At 38.7% G+C, this 26,954-nt stretch overlaps 1 protein-coding gene across 3 annotated transcripts in view; it reads left to right on the plus strand.

Annotated features, from left to right (window-relative positions):
* LOC106931388 (myosin-10) overlaps window positions 1-21,346 on the plus strand; it is a 73,388-nt gene extending 52,042 nt beyond the window's left edge. For all 3 annotated transcript variants that reach the window (XM_088008137.1, XM_088008138.1, XM_088008139.1), the window contains 27 exons: window positions 2,851-2,965; window positions 5,891-6,084; window positions 7,215-7,336; window positions 8,146-8,215; window positions 8,313-8,473; window positions 8,560-8,668; window positions 8,744-8,875; window positions 9,932-10,138; window positions 10,786-10,923; window positions 11,037-11,160; window positions 11,249-11,420; window positions 11,878-12,090; window positions 12,172-12,316; window positions 12,414-12,620; window positions 13,565-13,669; window positions 13,751-13,903; window positions 13,981-14,229; window positions 14,438-14,650; window positions 14,738-14,950; window positions 15,721-15,882; window positions 15,954-16,082; window positions 16,192-16,280; window positions 17,001-17,124; window positions 17,234-17,442; window positions 17,516-17,624; window positions 17,721-17,893; window positions 19,335-21,346. In XM_088008137.1, the coding sequence (XP_087864263.1) occupies window positions 2,851-2,965; window positions 5,891-6,084; window positions 7,215-7,336; window positions 8,146-8,215; window positions 8,313-8,473; window positions 8,560-8,668; window positions 8,744-8,875; window positions 9,932-10,138; window positions 10,786-10,923; window positions 11,037-11,160; window positions 11,249-11,420; window positions 11,878-12,090; window positions 12,172-12,316; window positions 12,414-12,620; window positions 13,565-13,669; window positions 13,751-13,903; window positions 13,981-14,229; window positions 14,438-14,650; window positions 14,738-14,950; window positions 15,721-15,882; window positions 15,954-16,082; window positions 16,192-16,280; window positions 17,001-17,124; window positions 17,234-17,442; window positions 17,516-17,624; window positions 17,721-17,893; window positions 19,335-19,488 (4,191 nt within the window). In that variant the 3' untranslated portion in view covers window positions 19,489-21,346. The remainder of the gene's footprint in view (window positions 1-2,850; window positions 2,966-5,890; window positions 6,085-7,214; window positions 7,337-8,145; window positions 8,216-8,312; window positions 8,474-8,559; window positions 8,669-8,743; window positions 8,876-9,931; window positions 10,139-10,785; window positions 10,924-11,036; window positions 11,161-11,248; window positions 11,421-11,877; window positions 12,091-12,171; window positions 12,317-12,413; window positions 12,621-13,564; window positions 13,670-13,750; window positions 13,904-13,980; window positions 14,230-14,437; window positions 14,651-14,737; window positions 14,951-15,720; window positions 15,883-15,953; window positions 16,083-16,191; window positions 16,281-17,000; window positions 17,125-17,233; window positions 17,443-17,515; window positions 17,625-17,720; window positions 17,894-19,334) is intronic.
* The last annotated feature ends 5,608 nt before the right edge of the window (window positions 21,347-26,954 follow it).

A 26,954-nucleotide genomic window follows, 5' to 3' on the forward strand; every position in this document is an offset into this window, starting at 1 on the left:
TGGCTGAATGCTTATTCCAGACAAGTATATATGTTTTAAAATATATTTACCACCAATGACAAAAAATAAATAAATAAATACTTTTTTTCCAAATTCACCAACTGCACAATTCTTGTTTAGTAGTATTAGATAAGTAGTATTTCAGAAGAGCAGAAGAAATCTTATGTATTTTGAATGAGAACAATATTTGTTGTTAATCTGTTGCTAAGAGACGAGCACGTTTTCTGGTAACTAAGTGCCACGAAGTAAACATTTGATTTTTACTTTTGCAAAATTTAATGATAAGCTTAGAAACGTAAGCTTATCTGCTTACATTTCTAAGCAGATAAGCAGTATTTAAAAAGAGCTCATGTTTTATAAACAATATTACTTATTAATTTGGTGTGAACCGATGAGTGTTTTTTCTGGTAACGAGCTGCCACGAAGTATAAGTCAGATTTTTACATTTACAAAAAAAACAAACAAAAAAAAAAACAATAAAACATTTTCACTTTTCTCCCAAATTCACCAATTACACAATTCTTGTTAAGTTGTAAGTAGTGGAAGATAAATAGTATTTCAAAAGAGCAGAAGAAATCTTATGTTTTTTTTTTTTTAAAACAATATTTGTTGTTAATCTGTTGCTAAGAGATGAACTTGTGCCACAAAGTGAACATCTGATTTTTACTTTTGCAAAATTTACCAAATGAACATTTCTTGTCTAAGCTGATAGCAGTATTTAAAAAGAGGTCATGTTTTATAAACAATATTATTGTTATTAATTTGGTGTTAAGATATGAGCAATGATTTTCAAGTAACAAACTGCCACCAAGTATAAATCAGATTTTTACTTTTGTGCTGAATGTCTGTTTTATAATATATTTGCTATCAATGACAAAAAGACAAAAAAAAACAAACAAAAACAACAAAATAAAACATTTTCACTTTCCTGCCAAATTCACCAAATGCACAATTATCGTTAGGTAGGAAGTAGTGGAGGATGAGCAGAAGAAATCTTATGTATTTTGAACAGTAACAATATTTGTTGTTAATCTGTTGCTAAGAGATGAGCGCGCTTTCTGGTAACCAAGTGCCACAAAGTAAACATCTGATTTTTACTTTTGCAAAATTTACTGACTGTAAATTTACATTTCTAAGCAGATAAGCAGTATTTAAAAAGAGCTCATGTTTTATAAACAATATTACTTATTAATTTGGTGTGAACAGATGAGTGTTTTTTTCTGGTAACGAGCTGCCACGACGTATAAATCAGATTTTTACATTTATAAAAAAAAAAAAAGAAAAACATTTTCACTTTTCTGCCAAATTCACCAATTACACAATTCTTGTTAAGTTGTAATTAGTGGAAGATAAATAGTATTTCAAAAGAGCAGAAGAAATCTTATGTATTTTGAACAGTAACAATATTTGTTGTTAATCTGTTGCTAAGAGATGAGCGCGTTTTCTGGTAACCAAGTGCCACGAAGAAAACATCTGATTTTTACTTTTGCAAAATTTACTGACTGTAAATTTACATTTCTAAGCAGATAAGCAGTATTTAAAAAGAGCTCATGTCTTATAAACAATATTACTTATTAATTTGGTGTTAAGAGATGAGTGTTTTTCCTGTTAAGCTGAAACAAAGTATAAATCAGATTTTTACATTTACACACACACACACAAAAAGAAAAACATTTTCACTTTTCTGCCAAATTCACCAATTACACAATTCTTGTTAAGTTGTAAATAGTGGAAGATAAATAGTATTTCAGAAGAGCAGAAGAAATCTTATGTTTTTTGAACGAGAACAATATTTGTTGTTAATCTGTTGCTAAGAGACGAGCGCGTTTTCTGGTAACCAAGTGCCACGAAGTAAACATTTGATTTTTACTTTTGCAAAAGTACAGATCAGAAGGCAGTGCATTAGCATTAGCACAAACATTGCTAATGCTAGCAGCCCACATTAGCCTTTTCCCTAAAATAAGCTTTTTAGCTATTTTGTTTATTTTTTAGCCATGTTTAGCACACTGAATGGAGGAAGTCAATGTAAGACAACATGCTAGTTGAAGCCCACTTGCCACTGGCCGCATTTAGGCTAACATTAGCATTTTGTCTAAATGCTAATGTTAATTTTTATCATCAGAAAGCTGAGTTCCAACCGACAGGCACACTTTGGCAGGCCCCGTTTAAATTTCTCCAGAAATTTTCTAGTTCTACTGTGCTGCTATATCCCTGTTGTCCATATGTTCGTTGCCTGTAATATTTTAAATTAAAAGAGAAAAAAAAGAAACATAAAAGCATGCTTATGGCTCAGCTTTAAATATAATGCTTACCTGACAGTTTGGTTATTTTAGAGCACTTATCAGAACAACAGAGGCCTGGGATAGGAACATTTTAGCTATCCAACAACCATTCCTCTAATATCAACATAATGTGCTGCTAGTGAATAATACTGGGCTTGACAGTTTGAACCTGTGATCCCAACTGGTGCCAGTCGTCTGATTTTCTTTTTCTGTCAAAATCAGCTTCAGATGCACTACTTAGATTATTATTAAAAAGTGAAACAGTGCAGACTAAAAGCCTCTTCTGCTGGTGTTAACTTTAAAATATGCATTCAAGATGCAGTATTTTCATAGTGAACATGGGTGAAATTTGTGTGTAATTAGAATCTGATATTACAATAATTTGTTCTACATTTCTGTTTTCAGTATAAATTACTCAAAAAACAGATTTTTTTTGTAGAACTACCTGATTGTATTTTTTTCATTGGGATTTTATTCGGGATAATTAATGGAGTTGAAATCATTTCTAGAACATTTTTCTTTTGCAGCTGCTTAGATAAAAACTGGATCACCTGTCGTGTTTCTGTAGGTGGACTATAAAGCTGACGAATGGCTGATGAAGAACATGGATCCTCTGAATGACAATGTGGCCACGTTGCTCCACCAGTCAACTGACAAATTTGTGGCTGAGCTCTGGAAAGACGGTACGTCTCTCTTTGCTTAGAGCTCACTATGATTTCAGCTGCACAACCGTTTACCTCAAATCTGCATTTTCTGTTTTATCTAATCTTGAAGAAGTTCCTACTAGACCAGGGGTGTCCAAACTTTTTGCCACATGGACCAAAATTATCTTGTCAAAAAGCCTTGCGGGTCAAAAAAATTAGACGAAAAAAGGAAAAGCAACATACTTTGATTATTATTTTAATGTATTTTTTTTATATACTTCGTGTTGTATTGTGTTAAAACATTTTCAGTTTTAAGATTTTAAAGTGTCAGTATTATGCAAAATCAACTTCTTTGAGATTTGTATCATGTTATAATGTTATTCCCTCATTACAAACATACCTGGAGTGTTGACTTGATTCTTTCATGTACATTTGAGAAATCCTTTAATCAGCTTCACACCTGGTGAAGCTGAGCATCAGCTGAGCTCATTATATGAGCTGCTTCTCAGTGAAACGCTGGTATAAAGGTCACTAAAGAGTTAATAGAGGAGCCATGTTGGGATGTCTTCCTGAAGGTGGAGTTTCAGAAAGACCAGGAGTTTTTAAAGAGACAGAGGCCCAATTTCATCAGTTGTTGTAAAAATTGTGTGTGTGTGTGTGTATAATACACACACACACACACACACACACAATTTTTACAACTTAAGTGCTATAAGGGGCAGGTAAATGTTTATCATTCTCAGACTGTAGCCATGGGTCGCACAAAATTAGTCCAGGGGCCAGAAATGGCCCTCTGAGCCACAACTTGGACACCCCTAGACTAGACGGTGAGTTTCCTCCAGAGCTCCACTCCAAAAGCCAAATGCTTATTTTACACTGTAACAGGTTTCTGTATTACGTAAATAATTATAAATTAGTTTTAAAATCATGCGCCTAAACAGTAGCCAACGTTCGGACCAACTTTTACTCTTTCAGGCCTCTTTCTAACGTCTCCTCAATGCAGTAATAACTTGTGCCTGAGGGAGTGTGAACAATGGGTGTTTGTGTATGCATGCCTACTTTCCTTCTCTCTCTCACGCCTGTCTTCTCTCTCTGTTGCTGTAGACATTCAGACGTTTCAGAGAGCCTCTTTCTATGACAATGTGTCTGGGCTCCATGAAGCTCCAGGTGAATGTTAGTAACCAGCTTTCTGTACTTCTCACTGTCTCTCATTGCTGCCGCTGCCAGGCCCCCATTCATCCCCTTTTCCGTGTCATCAGTGCATTCGCGCATACATCACCACACATTCCTCCAGCTTTGCATGGCTCTGCTTTTGTTTTGGGTAAAACCTCAGGCACGGAAAACGTGATGGTTGCAGCTTTCTCCAACTGTGATTATTTCAGTGAATGTTTCAGGAGTTGATATAATATTTTACAGTTCCTGGAGTGTTTTGTTTGGTAAAAGAGGGAACATGGTGGACAACATTGCCTGCTGCACAAACTTGTGTGTCTTCATCAGAATCTGGCCTCATGTCAGAGCTTCAGCCTCATTATGCTCACACTGCTCGGCAGTGCTTCAAATTAGAGAGTCCTGGTGATTGTTTCTGCAGTTTATCTCAGACTGGAGCGACGGTAGCAAATGTTCTTTTTAGCACGTTTTCACTTTGAGATTTCCACCGATGCTGTGATGAGTCTACTAACAAAGCATCGTTTGGCTTCCAGCAGCTTCATCCGAACCTTCAGCAGATGGAAAATTTTATTATTTTTTTTTCTTTTCCCAAACTCTCTGGATCCAGGGATGATTTCAGTTTGCAAAAATATTGTTGCTGTCATTTATTGGCTCAAAATCCATGGAAACTTCTGCTGGCCAGATATCTGATCCAACTTCAAAATATTGAATGTGAAAAATATGTGTTGCATAACATCTTCCATTTAATTCAAGACATTATTTTATGAACCTGCTGAAACGATTCAATAGTTTCACAATGAGATTTTTTATTTATTTCTGGAGTGTATTAAATTAAATCAGTAATTCTTCAGCTGTTTGGACCAAATTTCTTGTACTTGATCACATTTATAATTGAAAGAATACTTTTTGTGCACCTTATTGTTATTCTAAAGTTCAGTGTTTGTTTTCTTATGAGGGAGGTACACTAATACACACAATGACAGAGTCAGATCACAGTTTCCTGTATTATATAAAAATAAAAAACAAAAAAGAAGGAAAGAAAACAAGGACTAAACATTGCTATCTGATTAGATACTCATGTTGAACAGTTCTCATTGTTCTGCTCTGCTTTATTATTTAATGTTTGTATGCACAACACAGTTACCTTTTGCAGCTTTACATACACAAACAGCTGCAGCCGAACCGCTGATGTCCTCTGGGTTTTTTCCATCTTACCAGTTGAAAACCACAAAGAGGAAGGCTGAATCGTTGGGTCCCGACACATTTACACCCCTTCAGTTATTTTCACATTTTGTCTTCTCACACCACAGACTTTCAGTCAGTGAAGTCAAATTTCATGTGGTGGAACAACGTCTGTACTGGGAAGTATAATGGCTTTTTTGGGATTTGGTGGTATGTAATGTATTGAAAATGTTTTAGGTTTAAGTTTTTTGTGTATTTATTTTTCTACAAACTTGAACTTCAGTTTCTGCTACCTTTCATAAACTCCAACCAACAGACTGGTTTTCATGTCTGAATGTTGTCTTCATGCTTTCATTGCAAGAAACAAAAGAGAAAAGAAAATACTTCACAGCTGTACATCTCAGTCTTTATTTGCAGCATTTCCTTATAAACATCAAGACTTAAACTCCACAAGAGCTTCACGTTACTGGCTTTTCTTTTTTTATTTTGTTAAAGTAGCTTAAGCATCACAGCATTTAGCAGTAAACAACATCAGAAAAATAAAAAAATCCCATCTATATCTTAAGAATCTCTTATTATGTTTTGTTTTTCCTGTTTTTGTTGTTTTACCATTAGTGGACCGGATCGTGGGTCTGGACCAGGTGGCAGGCATGAACGAGACGGCCTTCGGCGCTGCCTACAAGACCAAGAAAGGCATGTTTCGCACGGTTGGACAGCTGTACAAAGAGCAGCTGTCCAAGCTGATGGCCACACTCAGGAACACAAATCCCAACTTTGTGCGCTGCATCATCCCCAACCACGAAAAACGAGTGAGTCAGCATGACTGAGAGATGATTCACAGCTTCCTCTTTCACACACTGATGTCTGACGGCTGTGTGGGATCGCAGCTGGACACCTACAGTCATATATTTAATGACAAACTGCATGAAGTGATTAAACTAAACACATTTCAACTTGGACTTAAATCTGAGAGCAGACTATTCAAGCTCTAGGTTGTATTTTATAGGTTTATGCTTGATTTTACTCCATTTCAAACCAGAGCTGAAACGATTAATCAGATTAATCGTGAAGAATCAATTATAATTGTCAACAAATTTAGTAATTGATTAATCGTTAATTGGTGCATACAGACTCAAAAAGCCCAACTGGTGTTGATCTTAACATATTCAAAGCTGTAATTAATTAAAATTATACAGAACATTTATGCATTTTGCATTTAAGAAAAGAAAATATTGTCTTGTTATTATGTCCTACACAATACTCAGTGTCATAGTTTTAGTTTGAAATTATAAAAAGCCCTTCACTGTATTGATAAGTTGAGCAGAAAGGACGGAGCTTTTCACACATTGTTTGCAGCATTTTTATTCCTGCAGATCCTTTGATACAAATGTCCAAGCATGCACTGATGTAATGCTACGTTCCAGCATTTTAAACATGTTTATTTTCTTATTTAATAAAATAATTAGAGTTATTTGTTTACTTACATCTTTTATTATATTTCTAATAAGGCACAAAAAAGCTTAAGTGAAAAATCAGCACAATGTGGCAGTTTTTTAATCCGATTAATCGATTATTGTGAGGACAATCGACATATTAATTGATTAATTTTATTTATATAGCACATTTTCAGGAACATGGCATTTCAAAGTGCTTTACGTGAATTAAGAGGAAATACAAACAAAATAACAAATCAAAGGAGAGAGCAAAAGAAGAAAAGAAAAATCTAATAACATTAATCGATATCTGAAATACTCATTAGTTGCAGCCCTGTTTCCAGCACAACATTAAATTCTGTGAATAGTGTGAAATCATTGTTTATATGTATTAATTTTACTTACCAATGTTGTATTTTGGGGGATTATTCTACCATTTTATTTTCCAATCCTGTCTGAAGTACACTAAAACAAACTAAGTTAAACATACAACTCGTCTCCTCCAGGCTGGGAAGCTGGACCCTCACCTGGTTCTGGACCAGTTGAGATGTAACGGCGTGCTGGAGGGGATCCGCATCTGCAGACAGGGATTCCCAAATCGGATCGTTTTCCAGGAGTTCAGACAGAGGTAATGTTTCAGCTGTCCTTTGGTTTTACTATTAATAATCACTTGAGAGGCTTTTTTCTCTTCATATAAGCTCATGGTTCTAATCCTGCATTTTTAAGTGAACAGCACCGTGGTCCGTTACCAAACTCAATGGTGATGCCTATTGTTGGTTTAGTGTCTTTGATTTTATGTCAAAAGGCTCTAGCTTGGTAATTTCTTGATTACCCGACAAAATGTGGTTCATCACATCACGTATCTAACAAAGGAGGCGTTGATATTTCACAGGACTAACTTGTTTTAAAGAACTCTTTCTCCCATAAATAAATGTATCATCATCTGAAAGTTCAATTTTATGTTGACTAAGGTTATTCTTGTCTGATAAATTTGTCACAAAAAAGCGAAAACCAGAGAAGCCAGTAAGCAGGGACTGTGTGTGTTGTAGTTTAGAAACATCAGGATGTGTTGGGAAGATAACAACCGGAGGGAAAACAAATATGGCTGCATTAAGACCATGTAGTTTCTTATTTTACTACATTTTAAATGGGCTTTTAATGCATGCTGCTGCTTTTAATGAAGTTATTGGAGTTGGACACAAATATTCTTATTTTGCATCCATTGTTTAATTTGCATACATAATACAGATAAACAATTTGGAATAATATAAAATAATGAAGAGATCCCCATTGTATGCTTTCATTCTCTTGTAAAAATGTATCAGAATTTGCTTTAATGTTTAAATACTCAAAAAAAATAATAAAAAAAAAATCAGATAAATGCACTAGTCTGTTACTCTCCTGTTGTGACATTGCTTGTCTCTGCTCCATGTCCAGGTATGAGATCCTCACTCCCAACGCCATTCCCAAAGGTTTCATGGACGGGAAGCAGGCCTGCGAGCGAATGGTAGTGGCTTTAAACATCTAAACATAATGTTTATAAAAAAAAACCCCCAAAAAAATAAAACTTCACTCACAAAACCTTCAACTTGTTCTTTTTGTAGATTCAAGCACTAGAGCTCGATGGAAACCTCTTCCGTATCGGCCAGAGCAAGATATTTTTCAGAGCCGGAGTCCTGGCTCACTTAGAGGAGGAGAGAGACCTGAAGATCACCGACATCATTATTTACTTCCAGGCCGTCTGCAGAGGATACCTGGCACGCAAGTGAGGCCGGATATTGTTGAAATGTGAACCATATAACCCAAACCGGTGTTTAACTTTTTGTTTCACTCGCTGTTTCTCGTCTTCAGATCCTTTGCTAAGAAGCAGCAGCAGCTCAGCGCCCTGAAGGTCCTTCAGAGAAACTGTGCTGCTTACTTGAAGCTTCGTCACTGGCAGTGGTGGAGGCTGTTCACCAAGGTATACCGTTTGGTTTTTTATTATTATTTGACGTTTTTAACGTGTTGTATTAAGTCTTTGACGCTGTAACTGCAGGTGAAGCCGCTGCTACAGGTGACCAGGCAGGAGGAGGAGATGCAGGCTAAAGATGAAGAGCTGGTCAAAGTGAAGGAGAAGCAGATGAAGGTGGAAGGAGAGCTGGTGGAGATGGAGAGGAAACACCAGCAGGTTATTTACAACCACATATTTAATATTCAGTTTGCAAAAAAAAAAACAAAAAAAAAAAAAAAACCTTACTCCCTGCATTTATTCACATTTTGTCTCATTATTATAACTACAAACTTCAATGTATTTTTAAAAGTCTCTGATAGACCACTGCATGCTTCTGCAGTAAAAAAGAGATTTAAACTAATAAAAGTCTGAAAAGTGTGGCCTGCATTTGAATTTCCAATTTCTACTCATTCCTGTTAGAGAAATAGCTGAAGATAAGTCAGATTCGATGTCTATAAACATCAAATTCAAAACTTCATTTTTAGATTTTAGAGTTTTAGAGTTCAGAGTGATGTCAGCGCGCCCATGGCCGCCATCTTTACTGTGGATTTTACAGCTTCTGTTTATTTAGACCTTAATATTAGGACAGATCATTAGGGCCTGGCTAAATTTTTTTGTTCAAATTACAGGAATTGTAACATTACCAAAAATAAAATGGTAATTTTATGAAAACTCAAACACAAAAAAACCACAAATGAAGAATGTTGAGCGTCTTGTGAATTTCTACTTTGGTGTAAGTTTTATTTTTAGCAAAGTACTAAGTTTTTGCTCAATGCTTATTAGAAATATTGAAGCATCTAGTTATTGTCAGTAGCAGAACTTTTGAAACAGTCATAAAACAAGTGTGTCTTTTGGGAAAAGGTTCTATGTTAGCAGCTTTTTTTTTCCATTAAAACAATTTTTCTTGCATTTTGAAGGTGCTTTTTTTCTGGTGAAACTGTCTTTTTTCTACTGATATTATGATCACATTCTGGTAATTAAACAGAAAATGACAGAAAAATACATCATTTGTTTTTCAGAAAGAAAGCAAGCAAGCAAAAAATACATAAATGAAATAAATTAAAATCAGATCTGGTACGACGAAAAAATCTGAGATTTTACTTTTAAGTCTGAAGGTATTCCCTAAACATTTCTTCCAGGTTTTCTCCGTGCCTTGCTCCAAATTTTTTCAGCTCATGTTTGTTTCTGCTCTCCCGTGCGGATCAGAGGGTCTAAAGTTGCTTTTCTGCGCAGCTGATGGAAGAGAAGAACATCCTCGCGGAGCAGCTGCAGGCGGAAACGGAGCTGTTTGCCGAGGCGGAGGAGATGAGAGCTCGGCTGGCGTCCAAAAAGCAAGAGCTGGAGGAGATCCTGCACGACCTGGAGTCCAGGCTGGAGGAGGAGGAGGAGAGGAACCAGGGGCTGCAGAACGAGAAGAAGAAGATGCAGTCCCACATCCAGGTGTGTCCAGAAGGCCTGGATCATTACAGTCAAACAGTGGAAAACTGTGAAGTTCTCGGTTATGAATGGAGATGCAGCAATCTGATATAAACATCTGTATCGGTCCCGATATCGAAAAGAAGTCGGTGTCTCTGTGACAATGTGGCCATGACGGCAGATCTATTCAGTCTAATTCTATGCTTTGTGCTCTGAGTGACTAAATGCTTTATTATTTATTTTTACATTATATTTAAAATTTGTAATTTCACTTTTTGAAACCTTTGAAAGAATTTTGATGCATTTTATTTTCACATGTTGTTTTTGCTAGTTTCAGTTTATTAAGTTTACATTGGCTGCTCTACTCCTAATTGCCCTCACTGGATAAATTAAAGTTGTTTTTACATGTTTGACTAAGCTGGTCAAACTATTAGTGTATGGAAATGTGCTGTTCTGGTGCAGGGTTGTCAAATTTGTAATTCATTATATTTATGTCTGAATTTTTAAAAAATTAAATGTTTTAATTCAGTTCTGTTTTTCTGTATCGGATCGGTATCGGCCAGCGCTACAGATACCTTCAAATATCGGAAGTGGAAAAGTTGATCAGATTTTGTTTTAAATAACAAAATGCTTGCAAATTAAACTGTATTTGCTGCAATTTACGTTTGCAGGACCTGGAAGAGCAGCTGGATGAGGAGGAGGCTGCGAGGCAGAAGCTTCAGCTTGAGAAAGTTACGGCTGAAGCCAAGATGAAGAAATATGAGGAGGATATTCTGCTGCTGGAGGACCAGAACTCCAAGTTCCTGAAGGTCAGAGAGACCGAGAGGCCACAGCTTAAAACAGATACAAGTGTTTAGTTTTTTTTTTTTAGAAATCAAAATATATTCAGACTCATTCCAAAGCTTTCCCTCTGCTTCATCAGGAGAAGAAGCTGGTTGAAGACAGAATCAATGAAATGACGTTGATGCTCGCTGAGGAGGAGGAAAAAGCCAAAAATCTAGGAAAGATGAGAAACAAGCAGGAGATGATGATGGTGGACCTGGAGGGTAAGTAGCTAATAAAGCAGAGATTAAAGAAATAAGACTTGTAATGTCTTATTTCCTGAGCCTCTGTGCTGCTCTAATCCCCATTTAGAGAGACTGAAGAAAGAGGAAAAAACCCGGCAGGAGCTGGAGAAGGCCAAGAGGAAGCTGGACGGAGAGACGTCCGACTTCCAGGACCAGATAGGCGAGCTGCAGTCCCAGATAGAGGAGCTCAAAGTCCAGCTGAGCAAGAAGGAGGAGGAACAGCAGATGATGCAAACCAGGTGGGAGACGCTGTCTAAGCATTTATTCAGCTGACTATATGAAACAAATGAATATGTATTTTCGTAGTCATCTAGACCTTGTTAAGGTTTATGTATGGGAAATTAGGGCTGATTTTACTTATCGATTAATCTATCAATTATTTTGATGATAATCGATTAATCAGATAAAAACCTGAAAAATTCTGCAGGTTTTTCATTTAAGCCATTTTTTATGCACTACTAGAAATACATTAAAAGATGCAAATAAGTAACTCAGTTTCTTTTATTAAATAGAAAAATAAACATTTTTTATGAGAACTCCAAAAGCATGATATGCAATAACATATCATTCCTTTAGTGTGCTCTTGATCATTTGTATCAAGGGATACATCTGCATCTAAAAAAATCTTGGTTCCAACATCAACATATGAAAAGCTGAGAGCTAAAATAAGTCATCTTCTCTGTCCCTCGTCTGCAGGGGTGAAGAGGAGATCCACCAGAAGAACAACGCGCTGAAGCAGATCCGGGAGCTGCAGGCCCAGCTGTCTGAGCTGCAGGAGGACCTGGAGTCTGAGAAGCAGGCCAGGAACAAGGCGGAGAAACTCAAGAGGGATCTGAGTGAGGAGCTGGAGGCGCTGAAGACGGAGCTGGAGGACACGCTGGACACAACCGCGGCGCAGCAGGAGCTCAGGTAACATCCTCCTCTGGTTTTATTTCCACTCTCCCTAATTGTGGGGAGGCACTTCTAAAACCCAGTCTGTGCTCTGAGTAGAACCAAGCGTGAGCAGGAGGTGGCAGAGCTGAAGAAAGCCATCGAAGAGGAAACGAAAAACCACGAGGCTCAGATCCAGGAGATGAGACAGAGGCACGCGACCGCATTGGAGGAGCTGTCCGAGCAGCTGGAGCAGGCCAAGAGGGTACTGGACTAACGGCACGCTTTTACAAACAGACGCAGTTTAGCTTAGCATTTAACATCTCTATTTTTTTTTTTTTTTTTTTTTTTTTTTTATCCAGTTCAAAGCTAACCTGGAAAAGACCAAACAAAGCCAAGAGAATGCCAACAAGGAGCTGGCCAACGAGGTGAAAACCTTACAGCAAGCAAAGACCGAGTCCGAGCACAAGAGGAAGAAGCTGGAGGGTCAGCTGCAGGAGTTCATGGCCCGGGTCACCGAGGGCGAGCGGGCCAAGGGCGAGTTGGCTGAACGCACACACAAGCTGCAGGTGACGGACTCATCCAGGCCCCCAGGATGTTACCATGGGTTTTCTGTGACTGTTGCAGCTTAAAATGACTGATTTGCAGGAAATTTGTCAAAAATTTAATGTTATTATTATTATTATTATTATTTTTCCCTTAACAGGGTCTTTCCAGAAAGTTTAAATTGTTGTGCTTTCTTGAAATAGCACCCTAGAAAGGTCATTGTACTTGATGAATTGTGCATATAAAAAAGTTCCTTTTATCTAGTGAAGGGGACGGTCAGTGAGGGGCGGAGTCGGGTTTAACCCAAATAAGTTGAGACATCTTTCTATTGGAAGTGCTTTTATCAAAACAATTACATATTTACACTTATTGTGATTGTTTGATATTCTGAAGTATATTCAGGAAATCCTGATCCTAAATATGAAAAATGTCTCTTCTTTCCCTTGATTTGATGCTCAGTTTAGCAAACCTTGTAAATAATAAAAGGCTGTTATTTTAACAAACTGGCTAAAAAACGCAGCGACAGGCTCAATGACTAACAGCAGAAGTCCAGCTGATGTGGAAACTAATGAACAAAATCAACAACAGGCATCAGGATTTGAGTTCAGTCATGGACTTTATACCAGTCACTTAAAAATGCCATGAACAGGAACCGGATCAGATACCTGGAATCAACAACAAGAGAGGAAATATCTAGGAATATTTAGGAATATTCCCATTCATAATAAACTTGGATTTGAATTTAAAAGCTCATTCAGCCTTTAAATTAATCAAATTCATTTACTTTTACATTGATCTGTTTTTGTTGCCAATGTTCAGATCAAGTGGCGATGATGGATTTATTTTGAACCATTTTCAAATATTGTCTTGATTTTTACACAAACTGAAATAGATCTTTTTTCTTTTTGTTATTTATTTACATGCGAGTTAAAATGCTTAAGAAAAGATCACCCGATTCTCCACACAGACCGAACTGGACAATGTGTCGGCCTTGCTGGAAGATGCAGAAAGGAAGGGCATCAAGATGGCCAAAGATGTTTCCGGATTAGAGAGTCAACTGCAAGACACACAGGTTAGACACCCAGGATTTCAACATTATGTGTTGTTTTTCTCTTGAGTCCTTCTTGTTTTAACCGAGTAATGGCCGATGCAGGAGCTCCTCCAGGAGGAAACCCGGCAGAAGCTGAACCTGAGCAGCCGCATCCGCCAGCTGGAGGAGGAGAAAACCGCTCTGCAGGAGCAGCAGGAGGAGGACGAGGAGGCCCGCAAGAACCTGGAGAAGCAGCTGCTGAGCGTCCAGGCTCAGGTAGGGGGCGGGATTTCTGCAGCATGCCGAGGGGTTTTCTTCTGATTCTGACTCTGACTGTGTGTGTGTGTTTGCAGCTGTCGGAGAGCAAAAAGAAGCTGGAGGACGACGTCGGAACAATAGAAAACCTGGAGGAGGCGAAGAAGAAGCTCCAGAAGGACCTGGAGCTGTCCAACCAGCGTCTGGAGGAGAAGACCATTGCCTTTGAGAAGATGGAGAAGACGAAGACTCGCCTTCAGCAGGAACTGGACGACCTCACCGTCGACCTGGATCACCAGAGGCAGATCGTTTCCAACCTGGAGAAGAAGCAGAAGAAGTTTGACCAGGTTGGAAGACGTTGAGTTAGGAACTTCTGTGGGGTTTCATACAGAGCCTTAAAAATGTGTTTATACCCCTTGAACTTTCTTACTTTTTTCACTGAACACATCTTTGCACAAACTTTCTTCTGGAAAATGAGCTTGAGATGCATATTTAAAACTCCACAAATTGTAAACTCAGAGTACAATCAGTTAAAATCCCCAATCTGATCCGCAGATGCTGGCCGAGGAGAAGAGCATCTCGGCCCGCTACGCAGAGGAGCGGGACCGCGCCGAAGCCGAGGCCAGAGAGAAGGAGACCAAAGCTCTATCCATGACCAGAGCTCTGGACGAGGCACTGGAGGCCAAAGAGGAGCTGGAGCGGATCAACAAGCAGCTCCGAGCCGAAATGGAGGACCTGATGAGCTCAAAGGACGACGTTGGCAAGAACGTGAGCAAAGATTTTGGAGCAAATTATGTCATTGTTTTACTTTTTTTTTTTTTTTTTTCACATGGTTTGGTTTTGTTTTCTCTGCAGGTCCACGAGCTGGAGAAGTCCAAGCGCACGCTGGAGCAGCAGCTGGAGGAGATGAAGACTCAGCTGGAGGAGCTGGAGGACGAGCTGCAGGCCACAGAGGACGCCAAGCTGCGTCTGGAGGTCAACATGCAGGCCATGAAGGCGCAATACGAGAGAGACCTGCAGGGCCGCGACGACCAGAACGACGAGAAGAAGAGAGCTCTGGTCAAGCAGGTGACCAACAAAACACACATCCGTTCTGAACGAAGGGGGAAAAAATTCTCTAACCAGGAATCCAGCTCAGTCCTTTACTTTGTCTCTTTCTTTTTTATTATTTTATTTTTACTTCCTTTTAAGTAACACTCATGCATTGGATTTTTCCAATATACAGCAACACTTGAAGCCTCTGTCTGTGTAGTTTTCTATAAATGAAAATCTGTATTTATGGGCATCTTTTTGTCTTGCAGCGTCAAAATACTCAATAGTGTTTTACAAAATGTAGAGTTCATCTTTCAGCTCAGACATCTGTGACATTGTAGATAAAGAAAAAGAAGGGAAGAATAAAAAAAAGTCTGCCAAAAAAAACTTGGAAATTTTGAGATTAATCTCAATAGAAATAAGAAAAAAAACTTGGAAATTTCTGAGTTTCAAAAGGTCAAAAATGTTTATTTTTGAAAATTAAAAAAAAAGAAAAGAAACTGAGAAGCTGTCGTGTTTTGTTTTTAATGTCTTGTTATTCCGATGTCTGCAACTAAAAACAAAACACGACAGCTTCTCAGTTTCCTTTCTTAGTTTTCTTTTCTCAGAAAACAATAGAACTGGTGGTTAAAAAAAAAAAGAATAAATAAAATAATCATTTCCTCACTCCTTTTCCTTACTCACCTGCCTTGTCAGACTCTCCCTGGCCTCATAAACCACATGAAGCCAATATTCAAACAATATTGATGTAAAAATCCACAAACTCCTTAATGTCTTCCTGATGACTTTAACGGCGTCGGCTGCAGGTGCGAGAAATGGAAGCTGAGCTGGAGGATGAGAGGAAGCAGAGAGCTCTGGCTGCAGCCGCGAAGAAGAAGCTGGAGATGGACCTGAAGGACATCGAGGGACACATAGAGGGCGCCAACAAGGCCCGGGACGAAGCCATCAAGCAGCTGCGCAAGTTACAGGTGACGATTTCACCCACGCTCGATCAAACAGCGAGGGACACGTCTTCTTCATGACATTTTGTCTCCTTCAGGCTCAAATGAAGGACTACCAGAGGGAGCTGGAGGACACCCGGGCTTCCAGAGACGACATCTTCGCCCTGTCCAAGGAGACGGAGAAGAAACTGAAGAGCCTGGAGGCCGAGATCGTTCAGCTGCATGAGGTCAGGAGTTCTCTTTGTCGTCTGCTTGTTGAAATGTTGTTCAATTTGTCCTTCTTTGCGTTACGGCGACAGAAACAAAGAGCTACCGAATCTCTCGTCTCGTTTTCAGGACCTGGCTGCCTCTGAGAGGGGCCGGCGTCACGCCGAGCAAGAACGAGACGAGCTGCAGGACGAGATCTCCAACAGCACCTCCGGAAAGTAAGAGAGCGCCTGGCAAAATGAAACTCAACAAAATGACTGATAATTAACGTTTTCAGTAACAGTAATTATCCAAACAGATTTCACTGTTCAGAGGTGAAATCAACATTTGACACTGTGACTAGTTTCTAGTTGAAACCAGACTAAAATAAGAGAAAACTAAACCAAAAGTAACTTTTCAGCAAGATAAATATTCTTGCTCTCTAAGTCAATGATTGCTGAATTCTTCAGTACCATTTCCACTGGCAGAAAAATACATTTTCCTTGAATAATAAAATCAGAAGACAGAAAGTTGCTCTTTCATTTTATTTTGTATTATTTTCATTTAGCTTTTATTTCTTAGATCTGCATGTCTGGTCTTTCTTAATAAAGCTGAGAAAATAATAGACAAATTAATATTTAAACATAAAAAAAAATTATACTCATTTATTTGTGCCTTTTAAAGTATTTCTAATATTGTATAAAAAAACCTAAATTAAAAATCTAGAATATGCCATTTTAAAAATCCAATTAAGCGAAAAATCACCAGATCAGCTGTTAGCTGCTATCGCTAACCACTGTAATTGTTAGTTGCAGCCCTACATATTTTTTTTAATGGTCAATCATAAAAATATTTCAGTTCAGACTGACTGACTTCCTAGGGCCAATGTGGAGATTTTTGGTTAGAAATGCAATGAAAATCAGAGGCTTCGTGAAGTGACTTCATGTGTAACCCGTCAGAGCCGCCCTGATGGATGAGAAGAGGCGGCTGGAGGCCCGAATCGCCCAGCTGGAGGAGGAGCTGGAGGAGGAGCAGGGCAACATGGAGCTGCTCAACGACCGCTTCAGGAAGACAAACATGCAGGTACTCCTTACATGACAATTAAACCTGTGAGAACGCTTCATTTTCCCAGCATGCCCTGCTTCTTACCTCCTTTTTTCTTGCTCTGTGTCCTCGTCCTCCTCCCTTTCAGGTGGACACCCTGACCACAGAGCTGAGCGCGGAGCGCAGCACGGCACAGAAGAGCGAAAACGCCCGGCAGCAGTTGGAGCGCCAGAACAAGGACCTGCGTTCCAAACTGAGTGAGCTGGAGGGTTCGGTGAAAAACAGGTTCAAGGCCTCCATCACCGCTCTGGAGGCCAAGATAGCACAGCTGGAGGAGCAGCTGGAGCAGGAAGCCAGGTGGGCGACCGTTACAGCTCCTCCTTTCCTTTCACTGACCACTGATCTAAAATGAGGCTGTGCTTCCCTGAAGGGAGCGGGCGGCAGCCAACAAGATCGTCAGAAGGACGGAGAAGAAGCTGAAAGAAGTCTGCATGCAGGTGGAGGACGAACGTCGCCATGGCGATCAATTCAAAGAGCAAGTATGTCTGCCTCTGATGGCGATGCCGATTGCGATTCATTACGGTTTCTGGCTGTCGCCGTCTCACTCGTTTGTTCTTCCACTTCCCTGAACGAAGCTGGAGAAGGCCAACTCCCGCATGAAGCAGCTGAAGCGGCAGCTGGAGGAGGCGGAGGAGGAGGCCACCCGGGCCAACGCCTCGCGCAGGAAGCTGCAGAGGGAGCTGGACGATGCCACAGAGGCCAGCGAGGGCCTCAGCCGCGAGGTTCATACCCTCAAGAACCGACTCAGGTGCAGGATCTGTTTATATCTGCAGAGCTTCATGTTCAGAGCTGCTTCTGCCTGCGTTGGTGCAAAATGTGCAGCCAGGGAAAGTTTTTACAGAGAAACATTAGATTTTATCCTGGCACTTCCACAGTTATGTAATTGATATTCCCAGGACTCCTACACAGTCTAGAAAGATCTGGACAAGTATGGAAATTAGAAAGTTGAGAATGGAAAATAGTTAGATATTATTCTATGATAATCTGAATTTCAAAAATCCACAAAAAGCCGATGCCAAGTCTTTTTTATTACATTGCTAACTTTTGGTTTTCACACACCAGGTTCTTGTCCAACTCATTAATCGTTTAATGAGTTGGACAACCAACCATGTGTTTATCAGTCATTGTGGATAAACACAAAATGACTGATAATATTTAAAAGGATCATTCCACTGTTTTATTTTGGATCAAAATTGGTTAATTTTCTCTTTATCAGCTTTCATTGGTATTTAGCAGGTCAAATACCGAAAAATCAGAATGATCAATTAGAATTAAGTATTTTTCTATTTGTCGAATGCATCTAAAGTAACAGCTCCCTCTGTTATCTGCTTACTAATTCATTAATCAACAGCCTGTTTGATGCTATTTGAGTTAAGCCTCGATGCATCAATGGAGAAAAAATCCTGTAATCTCTCAAAACGTCCAACTCTGTCAGACTATCTGGAACCATTTTTCTCTTCATATTTTGTAGCTATTAGATTAGAAATAAAGCTCCTTATAATGCAGCTAAATGTGGGACAGAGCTAAAATAAAAGCTGTGATTTTCAAGAATAAAACTACAACTGATGATTCTGTCACAGAGATTACACTTTAGAGTAAAGTCTCTAAAAAAGTCTGTGGACTGTGGTGTCCCTGAGGTAGACTTCCTGTTTCCTCACTTTTAATTCCAGAGAAGAAAAGAGCAAAGAGGGATCGTAAGGCGGTGTTCCACGAACGTTACTTGTGAGGGTTTTTGGGGGTGTTTTCTCTGTGAAAGAGAATTATGTTCCTGTTGGTTTTAAAGGAAGTTTGAAACACAGAGATATTTAACATTTAAAGAGACACGAGTCCCAAAGGTGCATCAACCACAAACACAGAAAACAGAAGCAGCAGCAATACATCAATGTGTCAATGATTCACCTAAAGTAATAAGTCACCTGAAAAAGTTGCTCCTTCTTTCTCCGTACACCAATTGATTGATCTAAAATCTAATACAGTTTAGATTCATAGAAAATATGACATACAGACAAATTTAAACTCAAATGAGAGAGCTGGGATGCTGAAAAACAGTTTGGAGCTCTTACTTGACTCTGACCCCCACAGCCAGTTTCTGGCTTAACTTTCTCCCCCAGTAAAAACAGCGAAAAAGAAGAAGTAGGGCAATATACTAACTTTTTTTATCCTTCTGCCTCCTCCTGCTCCTCCCACAGACGCGGCGGCCCCATCACCTTCTCCACCAGCCGCTCTGGCCGACGCGCGCTGCAGGCGGAGGGAACCTCCCTGGACCTCCTGTCAGACGACGAGCTGGAAAACAAGATCACCGACAACAACGCCAACGAGACCCCGGCCCCCCAGCAGGAGTAGATGCACACATATCACTAAACCCGCAACAATCACTCAGACTTTAACTGCTCCAACAGGGAACCCTCCGATTCCTTCATCTCTTCTGTTTTACTGAAGTTTTTTTTTTTTTTTTATATATTTCCCTAATTAATTCCCATGTAATTTTAGTCTGAAGCCCTTATCAGATTAACCTTTAGTAGACACCAGCAGTTGGACCCCAACAGTCCCTCTTTAGCAAGGCATTACCTGTGTTTAGTTACAGAGCTGTAGGCAGAAGTTTAGAAACACGAAAACCCAACTTTTGTTTATAGAGTTGGTGATGAATATTGTCTGCTGGTCCAGTGGTTAGCTGTTCAGTAATTATGCCAACAGCACTGGAAAATGATCCAATCAGAAAGGAGCCGTTTGGGTTCCTGCGTCTGTGCAAAGGTATTCGGAAAACACTTTGAATTTTTCCACATTCTGTCAAATTAAAACTGCAAACTTTGGTGTGTTTTGTTGGGATTTTATGTGATATCAACACAAAGAGTGTCGTTGAAGGGAACTGATTTATCGCTCCTGGCTCAGAGGTTTGTAGGTTTACTTTGCTGCAGTTACGGTTTCGAGTCTTTTAGGTTTATCTCTACCAGCTCTGTGAGTTTTTGCCTGTTCTTTAAGCTTTGAGAATGTCTGGATTTACTCAGTCTAAAGTTTGGACTGGAACAGTTTAACAAGCTATGATCTGAAACCTGCGGCTCCAGAGAAACATGTGGCTCTCACAAAACCAAAACAGAAATGTTTTTGATTATGGACTCATCAAGAAATGGTGAGTTTTTCCATAAGTTCATATGCAAAATCTGCTTTTAATACCTGCAACAGGGTTTCTAAAGCAACTATCTTCAAACTACTTCCATATTTATAGAAAAGGCTCATCTCATTCCACATTTATTTTTTTACAAGGGGCTGGAAAATTTACATTTTTATTTCTAAATTGGAAAAACTAGGAACACTTTTTCTTCCAGTTCACCAATATTTTTTGATCCATCATATAAAATCCCAATAAAATGAATTTTGTGGTTTGAAGGTGAGAAAATGTGATGTAAACCTTTGTGAGACGTAAACATCATCATGAGTTTCTTTATCTTTGTCACTGCTTAACGTCTTGTGAATTAGTTTAATTCTCAGCTGAGTTGTGATTGAGTCGTGCTTCATCAGCCCTCGGTTAGGATCGCTCGCTTCCTCCTGGGTATTGAACTGTGACTGTGTGCTGCCTTGTTGCCTCAGTGCTTCAGCTCTTTGCTCCTTCAGCGTCGACTCAGACCTGTTCAGGGTCAGCGCTAAAAACAGCAACTACGCCCATGTTATCTCTCTTCTTCTTCTGTGCCTTTTTCATATTCCTGAAGCTGCACATCCATTTGTACCACATATATAGTTCATATATTGAACCATGTATAATGTCATGAAGGTATTTTCTTAAAAAATATCATAAATTTGCATATTTAATGAAATATTAGTTGCAACCCAGTGAATGTCTTCCTTCGGTGTTGGATGTTATTAATGATTTGTCAGCAGTGTGGGAATCTCTGTAGGTGGGTGCTATGACTTTTCTTATTGACAGCATTTGTACTTTTTGAGTTCTTGAGAAATGAAGACAATCCAATAGATATCAGCTGTATTTATATCTCTGCTATTGTTTACAATATAGACGACATTCATATTCCGAGCTGCTCAGTATTGATCCGCTGGTGGGAGGAGAATCAACGCATCCACAGAGAGAACATGTGAACTCAGGCCGGGATTTGATATTTATCTATGTATATGATCTTTTTTTTTTTTCCTTTAGTTGTACCACCCTAAAATTTTCTCTGGCTATCCCAATGAAAATGTTCTTGTGATGTCATTGGATTCGAATGCAGTGTCTTCTTGCTGCAAGGCAACATGGCTACCAAGAACAATATATATATATATATATATATATATATATATATATATATCCCATCTGAAGTAGAGTTTAAATCACCATATTAAATGAGTAAATATTAGTTGTGTGAGCTCAAGTGGATCCTCTCTAATGTGTTTGGCTGGTAGCAGGATGAATGAACCAGGAAGTAAAAATAAGTTAAAGAGAGCACACTTCACAAACACAAAGCTTATTTAAAATTTAGAGCCAGATCACGTTGGTGGCCAAATGAGACATCCTGACAAGGTCTGGAAAAAACCAAACAGCTGAATTTGTGTCAACATGTTTTCAATCTAGAAAGTTAATCTATTTTTACTTTGTTTGCATCATTTAGACTGAGAGGTGAGGTGTTAAGAAAGAGAGGATTTAAAAATCGCATTTCCATTGAATTTCTTAATGCTTAAAGCTCCTATGACATTTTGAACTGAACCGTCTCTGGATCTGGAAGCGTGATAGCAAAGCCATAACATTCTACTCGACTCTCAATCGAGGTAAAACCATATTGTCTATTTATTAATTCAGTCACTCACCAACATTTATTTGAATCGAGAAATGCTTGTTCACAAATATGGTATTGTGGGAAAATGTGATCAATCATGATTATTCAAAAACCTCTTATTAGTTTATATTCACTTATTAAACATGTTGCACCTCTAGTTTTTCTTAGATTTAGGGGTGCAATAAGTTTGCTGTCATTGCAAGCTTATCTTAGCCATCTAAAGTAATGTTTGACATTTTATTTTTAAAAACCAAGGAGTAATTTTGACATTTTTAACTCAAAATGTTTTCTGGACTTTGGTTATCATCTTCATCACTGAACTGAATTCACAGTCAGTTTTCTCAAACACTCTTCACGGATTTGCATTTAAGCAACTGGTGGCATTATTGTTTTTAAAGTGTTTTCAAATGTCTTAAATAGATACATGGACTTATTTTCATATGTTTAGTGCAGAGTGCAGCTCACACTCTGCGTTAAAAACCATTTTAAAAGTGAAGGTTTAACGTAAACATTGCAGGGCTCAGTGGTTGTAGAGTTCCTGGTTTCTGGACAAACGGCTTGAAATGACGGGACACAGCTCGTCTCGTCTCATCCTTCCTGTGGCAGATGGCTACAATCTTCATCAAAAGAACAACAACAGCAAAAGCCTCCATGGACTTAGTGGATTAGAAGGATGCAGACATTCTTCATGAAGTTCACTCTTTAAGGTAGAGGAGCAACTCTTCATGAAATACATGCATGTCACAGTGAGCCTCATCCAGCAGGTCCCATTAAACGTATATCGGCTTTTCATCACCAGACGTTAAGGATACTCCTCAAAACTACCAGTAAGTAATTCAGATGTATATGCAAATGTCATGTCACAGTTATGGGGGAACATTATGCTTATATTTTACTGATGGCATAGTGCTATCAAAAAGTAATTGTGCTCTTAAAGGTTGTCTTTGTTTTGGGTTTTTCCCTCTTTTAAATGTTTCAGATCATCAAAGTATTTTTATTATTTGTCAGAAGTAGCCAGAGTAATTCCAAGAATTTGCTTTAAGATTATATAAATGGTCCTACGATTAAAAAGAAGTAGCTACCACCTCAACATCGTAAGTCTTTGTGTCACCTTGGGACCAACAGCTTCCATCAGTCGTTTACACAAACTGATACTTTTACATCACTGGAGGTATTTTGGCCCACTCTACGTTGCAGAACAGTTTTAATTCAACCTGTTGAAGGTGGTTCCTCACCGTTTTTAATGGAATCCATTGTATGACCAGGCCACATTAAACCCTAAATCTTTTGTCCTTGACTTTCAGAGCACAAACTGATGGCCGGGAATTTTCCCTCAGCATTTTCTGCTAGACAGAAAAATTCATGGTTGGTTGCATCATTTTTGGCAAAATCTTCCATCCCCTAAAGCCAAAAAACAGTTCATGACATGATAATTGGCCTTAACTGAGCCAAGTGAGCCCTGCTGTGCTGTAGCTCTCGTCCTGGGAGCTCCTGGATGACTCGCCAATATCGTAAATTTGATAAGCAACCCACTCCAGGGATGTTAATGTTCCATGTTTTCTCCACTGAGGAGCGTTGTTTTGCTTTTTGTCATATTTCAGCCTACTTCATGTTATGAGACATGTTCTGTTTAATCGATACTGGTCTGACAGTAATCAGCCCTGGGTGTGGTTAGTGAAACAGAAATTAACTTTCCAAGAAACTTTGATTAACCACAATTACAAAGGGGAAAGTATAGCTATTTTCTCTTTTATAAGTCATTATTTGAAATGTGAAAAAGTGTGACTGTAATACCCAAACTTGTCCAAAAGATGGCGCCACTTTTTTTATTAGGAACAGCCAAAATCAGCTGCATCATTTATAAAAAGACCTCGAACTATCAACAGTCGAGCAGCAGACCTTCCTTTTTAAAGCAAGCCTGTAAAAGCATCATCATAGATCAAAGTCTGATTGCATTTATTTTCTGCATACGACACTCACTCTACGAACTGGATTATGTGGATTATGTTAATTTTCTGAAAAACAGTTTCAGTCTGCTACAGCCAGAGGTTGGAAAACAAATTTTCTAAAAGTGAACTTTTTTTAATCTCTAAGGTGGGAAATTGACCTTCAGCTCATTTCCAGTTAGTTAGAGGCTCAAGTTATCGATGCTAAGCTACACGTTTGGTCCAAAATGCTCAAGACTGCGCCAAATGAGTTGAATTTGTTTTTGTTACATCCATATTGAAGTCTATTTTGTGTATTATTTTTTTTCATATTGCAGAAATCAAAATTCAGGCTTGAAAAAGACGGTATTGCATCCAACTGCAATAAAGTTAGAAACATTCAAGATAGTAGAGATGTTATGAAAAGTAAAGAGTTCAAATACAGAACAGTGGGAACACTTTCAATTTTAAATCTTTTTAGAACTACAACATATATAATTGTTGTTCTTTGAAAGCTGAGACAATGAAACTAGTATAAATCACATCAGAATTATTTTTGGTTCATGAAATGGAGCTTGTTGCTTAACACAAGACGGACTGGTTTGACAGCAGAGCCTTTTCTGATCAGGCTTTGTTGTTTCCTGCACTTCGGTGCCAAAGCCCCGCAGGTTAGTGGAGGATGATACATCGGCGGCATTTTCAGATTGTTGCGATGAGAATTTTTATGATAAACCAGTTTCGCCCGTCTTTGTTTAGTGTTTTTGGTGTGAACCCTGGAAAGCCCCAGTAAACATGCTGTTTGAGGTTGCAGGGAGTTTTTCCACAAAACAAAAAAACCTGCAGGGAAAGATTTTTCATTTTAATACTATTATTGTTAAATGGATCGGGAATGTCATATTTTCCTGCTTTTTTTTTTTTTTTTGCAAGATTCTTAGTTTTTCTTACATATTATAGTATAATATAGTATTCATAATAGAGTTCTCAAAACTGGTGCATAAAACCAGTTTTGGCTATATGATTTATTGTTTTGGACATCATATAACCAGGGGTGAAATAGGGGGGTATGGTAAGGTACTACGTACCCCTAAAAGATTTAGCGGGGGTACACAGTACCTGCAAGAGAGGGGAGGGGCTGTCTGCTGTAAACAGACAGCCGCAAGTATATGCAAGTATATATATACAAAATATTGTTTTTAACTTGCTTTGTTTCAAAGTGAGCTTCATATTAGTATATTAATATTAGCATATTAATATTAGTAGCGCCATCATTTGTTATTAGATATATCTATTAAATACGACTTAAAATAAAGATTAGAAAACTGATGTTTGATAAATTCTCCATGATACAAATATATAAACAGTTTAGTTTCTCTTAGTTTTGTCAAGATGCAAGAAGGGGCAAATTTCTATTTATATTGGTCAATCGTTTTATTTTAAATACGCTGTAGGAGCCGTAGTTTGACGACTGTTGTAAATATCTCTACGTTTTGCGAACAGAGGGGATTAGCTCAGTTTTTGTTGCTTGTTTTTAGGAATTGCAGCAGCTGCAGTGCGCCACAATAAAGGTACAATACAGCTGATAAACAGGTGAAGAACCAAACTAGACAGAACCACTTCTGATTGTTTGCCAAGCCAAAAATCCAATAAAAGTTCCACCAAGCCACTACTGAGGCAGGGGGTCAAAAGAAGGTTCAATGTCCAAACTTATTGATTGTTCTTGGTGATTTATTTTCCTCTTTCACCAAACAATTACAGAGTTCAAACTTTCATTTGTTCTCATGCTACCTCTCTTGCTCTGGTAAAAACCATCGGCCCCAAACCCAAATGCCTGCTGGTCCTTCACCAGGCCCCAGTGTTGTGTTCAAGACCACCTAACCCGAGACCAAGACAAGACCAAGACCAGAGTGTATCGAGACCGAGACAAGACCAAGACTTTTAGGGTCCGAGACCAAGTCAAGACCAAGACCGAGGGGAGTCAAGACTGAGTCAAGACCAAGACCAGCGGCCCGCGCTCCATGACACAATGAAATGTAAAATATGATCGAAATTGCTTCTCAAAATAATCTGAAAGGTCCATATTCCCATAAAAACACCTAGATATTAAATACTTAATACATTTTACCAATATTACATATTCCATTTCTGTGCTAAAATGTGTGATGGTCTCGTGCCATCCCTAAAAACATAACACCCTGGGCATTTGCCCATATTGCTCATATAAGAAACCACCACTGTTGCACCATTAAACATAGCAATTGAGGCAATGCCCTGATGGTAAATAACACTCAACTATGAACACTGACCAAGGAGCAACAAGCAAGAAGTAACCAAACAGAAGGCGCTCATCGTGACTGTTTTCACTCTCTATCCCAGTACATGAAGCCAGGTAGTCTGACACCATGGCAGACATTACAGCTGCCACTTTGAACAAAAACAATCAAAAAGCAATGTGCATGCTCTGCGTGCTCTTTCGTTCTTGTGTTTTAGTTATTTGTTAATTTAAATATCAACGTACATAATTAAATAAAATAATGATGCAGTGTACACAGAGCATTACAAGAACAAAGAACGGGTGTTCTGTCAGGTCAGATCGTCATACGCTTAGCACAAACTCATGGTGTTCTGTCAGATCAGCATACGTTGTCAGATAGTCGTACGCTTAGCTCAGACATGCATACGCTGTTATTACCATATGATTTTATTTAATCAGCAACATAGAATCATGACGTAGATCATTATTAACAGTTATTAACAGTTGTATGGCATCCAGCTGCAGCCAGACCTACTTTAAACACACTTTGAAACCACGACAACGCATGTATATCTATCTAGTTATCATATTATGTCATATTATAAACAATTTAATGACTTATTTTCGTCATAACTTGTTGCGTATACTGACAACTCCACTGACGGTCGGACTTCTTAATGCGCATGCGCTGGCATGGTACTCACTGCATGTATGCTATCCTGACAGCGTATGGCTAACTGATAGAACAACGGCTATATCTGTCAGACACGTCATTACCATAAGATTTCATTTAATCAGCAATATAGAATCATGACTTAGATCGTCATACACTTTGTTATTAACAGTTGTATGGCATCCTGTCTTAGCGGTTAA

Source organism: Poecilia mexicana, unplaced genomic scaffold (genome assembly GCF_051168715.1).
Source record: "Poecilia mexicana isolate PSO_F unplaced genomic scaffold, ASM5116871v1 scaffold_8, whole genome shotgun sequence".
Lineage (NCBI taxonomy): Eukaryota > Metazoa > Chordata > Actinopteri > Cyprinodontiformes > Poeciliidae > Poecilia > Poecilia mexicana.